This window comes from Urocitellus parryii, chromosome 8 (genome assembly GCF_045843805.1).
Source record: "Urocitellus parryii isolate mUroPar1 chromosome 8, mUroPar1.hap1, whole genome shotgun sequence".
NCBI classification, from domain to species: Eukaryota; Metazoa; Chordata; class Mammalia; order Rodentia; family Sciuridae; genus Urocitellus; species Urocitellus parryii.
The window spans coordinates 124281935-124286432 of record NC_135538.1 but is presented as its reverse complement, the minus strand read 5'-3'; the positions used below and the strand labels follow the sequence as shown (position 1 = coordinate 124286432).

The 4498-nt window shown below is 33.7% G+C and overlaps 1 protein-coding gene across 1 annotated transcript; it reads right to left on the bottom strand.

Moving 5' to 3' along the window:
- Positions 1-1241: 1241 nt before the first annotated feature.
- LOC144256679 (olfactory receptor 2B11-like) lies at positions 1242-2180 on the bottom strand. The gene has a single exon (XM_077802071.1). It carries the CDS (start codon positions 2178-2180, stop codon positions 1242-1244), a length of 939 nt encoding a protein of 312 aa, XP_077658197.1.
- Positions 2181-4498: the final 2318 nt, after the last annotated feature.

Sequence of the window (4498 nt, the reverse complement as noted above, 5' to 3'; positions counted from 1 at the left end):
TAGAATTTTTTTAAAAAATACGTCAAAGACTTATTAATTAGTTTTAAGAACTGCATAAAAATTTTATGCTGTTATTTTTCAGAGTGTATTTGAGATTCAATCTACTCCTGTATGGAATAATATGAGATTTCATTTCCAATTTTTTTTACTGTGATCTTACTCATATTAAAACACATGGAAGAAAGGACCAAAAACTCTTAATTTTCTCATGAGGGTCTCGTTCTACACTAAAGATCTTGTGAAATTCTTAATATTTGAATTCAATACCACCTAATTCTACAAGTCATTGATTATTCTCACAATTTGTTACTGGTTTTATGATAAAATTTTAAATTTCTGGTGTGAGCCCTACTGTTTTAATACTTTCAACTTTTAGTTACATAGGCTTTGAACATCCTTATGCCCCAAAATATACATTACACAGTCATTGTTTTTTGAAGTAATAAACTTGAATTTCAATGCAGAATACAGTTTATTACTTTCTCATAGTGACTCTTTCACACCATTAGAATACAGTTCTTGCTCTTCCAACTTATGCATAGACATATTTGCAGGTTAAACTTTATTACTTATATCACTTCCTTTGTTCTTTTTCTGATTCAAAAGACTCTAACTTATGATATTTCTGAAGAATGGTGAGAGATTTATCCACATTTTTTCTTCCTTTATTTTACTCATTTCACTATTTAATGATATATTATTTAACCATACAAAAATCATGAAAACATACTTCCTAAACAAAAGTAACAAGGAATTTTTTAAGACACAAGAGCATCTACATGAATGGAAGTTGATATAATTTTTAAAATAATGAATATTTGACAGTATAGAGTGTTTTACACCAAATGCAGTGAAGCCAGGCTGCACACACAAACCTGGGGCAACTTGCAGCAATGACATAATATTTCTCAAGTGAAACTGATAGGAAGCCCATTGATGAATGACTGACAAGATTTTCATGGTAATTTGCTTGAACTAATGTAATTATAATTTCTATTATTAATATTTTTACTCCTTAACAAAGTTACTATCTCAGTATATACCAACCCAAACAGAATTCTTTTCAGAAAGAGTTCCCATACTGATCAGCCAAGTGTAATCCTTGTCTACTTTATTACATGGAACATAAGAAATAAGATGGGTTATAAGAATGTATATCACAAGATTTCATGACATGAATAAATGAATTATAAGAGAAAACTTTATAATCCTAGATCTAATTGCTAAATAATTTCAACTTTTTATTTGAAACTCAAAATACTTCTCACCAAGTTGCCTAATGCCCCCTTTACATCCTTATTCCTCAGGGTGTAGATGAAGGGGTTGGCTGTAGGAGTCACCACTCCATAGAAGAGGGCCATGAACTTGGGCTGGTCCCTTGTGATAGAAGAAGGGGGCTGGAGGTACATACTAATGCCTGGGCCGTAAAATAAGAAAACTACAATGAGATGAGAAGAACATGTCCCAAAGGCTTTTTTCCTTCCTTCGGAAGACTTCATCTTCAGTACAGCACGCCCAATACTAGCATATGAGGCAAGAATTAGACACAGAGGAACAGCTAATAAAAAAATACATACTACAGAAAGTGTGAGCTCATTAACTTCCTTTTCACCACAAGCAGTCTTTATCAGAACCGGAATCTCACATATCAAGTGATCCAGTTTATTGACACCACACAGTGGCAATTGTAGTGTTACAGTGGCCTCTGAGACAGCATAAGTGATTCCACCCAGCCATACAATGGACACTAACAAGATACAGATGTGCTGATTCATGATAAGTGTGTAGTGCAGAGGTCTGCAGATGGCCACATACCGATCAAAAGACATGATAGCTAAGAGAAGACATTCTGTGCCCCCCATTATGTGGAAGAAATAGAGCTGAACTGCACACCCCATATAGCTGATGGTCTTCTTAGGGCTTCCCAGGTTAAACAGCATTTGAGGCACAATGCTTGTGGTGTAACACATGTCCAAAAAGGAGAGGTTGGTGAGGAAGAAATACATGGGACTGTGGAGATGGGGGTCTAACTTGGATACTAGAATGATGGCAATGTTTCCCATCATGGCCATGGGGTATGTTATCAGAAGAATAATGAATACAGGAAGCTCTAGCCAAGGACGGTCAGCAAAGCCTAGTAGAATGAACTCTTCAGGGTGGCTTTGATTAATTAGTGCCATTGTCTTCAGTGTGTTTCACCTAGAGTGGGGAAGGTGCCAAGGAAGTTAGCATGATGAGGAATGACCAGACATGATGATCAATTGGTTGTGTACTCATAAAAGACAGAATACAGTAACTTGAAATAAAGAACTTGACACCAGGTTATCTAATTTCCCTTTATGACATCAAAAATTATTGGCAGTTATTGTTGAACAATTTCTTCTCCTGTATTATAAAACAGACAATAGTTATCTCCTTGTTTTCTGGTGAGCTACACTGTTTTGGAAAATCTGAAATAATGGTTGTCAAACTTATACTGCCTTAAAAATTAGCTAAATAAATTCTTAATGAGAAGTTTATTGCTTCCTATCTTCAGGTATTTGACAAAGTAAATGATTCTGGGGCTGAGGTTGTGGCTCAGTGGTAGGGTGCTAGCCTAGCATGTGAGAGGCACAAGGTTCAATTCTCAGCACCACATATAAATAAAGAAAGATCCATTGACAATTAAAAAAAATATATATTTTTTTGTAAAGCAAATGATGCTTGATACTAAGTGATTGGACTGTTAATCTTAAGGATCACTGCTGCAAGGCATTACAGAAGTGAAAAGAATCATAAGTGTTCAGTAGCAATAATAGAAAAATGAGGAAGAGAATCTTGGAGGTACAATTATCATCAAGATGCAATAGTACAACCAGGCTGGTGGCATACTCCTGTAATCCCAGCAGCTCAGATGCTGAGGCAGCAGGATTGCAAGTTCAAAGCCAGCCTCAGCAAAAGCAAAGACACTGTCTCAAAATATAATACAAAGTAGGGCTGGGGATGTGACTCAGTGGTTGAGTGCCCCTAAGTTCAATCCCTGGTACTTCCCTATTACCCATCCTCCGAAAAAAAAAAATAATACCATAGTCCAGGGCCAGGGATGTAGCTCAGTTGTAGAGAACTTGACTAGCATGTGTTTGGCCCTGGGTATGATCCACAGCAACAAGAACAGAAAGTATGGTCTTACCCCAGTTCCATCTAGTTAGTTGATTAATCATGTCTTGTCTGTGAGGTGTGTGAAGAATTTGGATTTAAACAAATCTATCTTAGGTATTTGAAATTGAGGCAAAACTATTAACACTTTTAACTTCAGTGTTCTCTTTTTAGTATAGTTAACAGTGATCCACTTACTTCATAAATTTGAAAAGCTAAACTATGACGACAGAGGTTTATTTACGCTTTGGAATTTGTTTTCACATTTATGTGTTTTTGTTTGTTTTTTGTTTGTTTGTTTGTTTGTTTGTTTTATTTAGTTCAGGATTTAGCTATTTAATATTTCATGCTAAATTTTACTTAATTTATGTTTTGTAGGATTTTTTCTTTGTCAAATAAGCCTGTTTTTCTTTTTTAACATAAGAATTTGAACAGTGTTCAGTGACCCATTTGCCATATATAACTACATTTTACATATATAAACAGTTTTAAACTCTGCATAAATTCTGTCAGAATATTTTTCAACTTAGGCCAAGAAACATTAAAATTTAATGAAGTATTTCATTATTTTTCAGTTAAAAGGCACATTTAAAGAACAAAATCTGTAACTTGAATGAAATACTATTTTGAGAAAGAAATATTAATCATTTTTTAGTAATGAAGGATTTGTATTTATTAAAACTATAATATTTTGTATGATAAGGAATATCCAGATGTGAGATTAAGGCAGCATCTCATTGACAAACTTCTGAGTTACTATTCTAGCTAATTAATAGTTTCATGGTACCTGATTATATTCTTAGAATTACAATTTTTACATTTTCCATTTCATTGAATTTCAAGGCCACCTGTAGAGGTGCCTCACAAAGTCACTCAAAGCTAAGATATTTACATTGCTCTTTGACTATATGTGATCTATATGTATGTAATAACAATAACAATAATAATTTTAAATGTTATGTAGTAATTAAAATTTCAACAAATTTTTAATGAGCCCTGTGTGCCAAATACAACAATAAGCTTTTTCCATGCATTAAATCATTTAATAACTCCCCAAACACTATTGACCTAGGGCATTTTATATCCATATTCTGTGATATTTTTAATTATTTATTTTCATAGTCTACTTATAACTAGAGATAATCTAAAGATCAAAAGTTATCAATGTCTAAATGAGGTAGTGAAATATTGGACCAAAATTCCAAAGAAATCATCCTTACTAAGGATGTCATTTGAATGAGTGCCCCCATGCATGCTTTGACCTGGAATTTATTCAAGATTTAAATGAGCACAGCAAATTTAGACCATATCTTGCTCTAAATTCTTTTTCAAGGGAAATTCTGTGTGGTAGATGATATATAAA

Bases quoted from the DNA above. Each gene is read 5' to 3' on its own strand.
- LOC144256679 (XM_077802071.1), bottom strand. From the start codon at position 2,180: ATGGCACTAATTAATCAAAGCCACCCTGAAGAGTTCATTCTACTAGGC.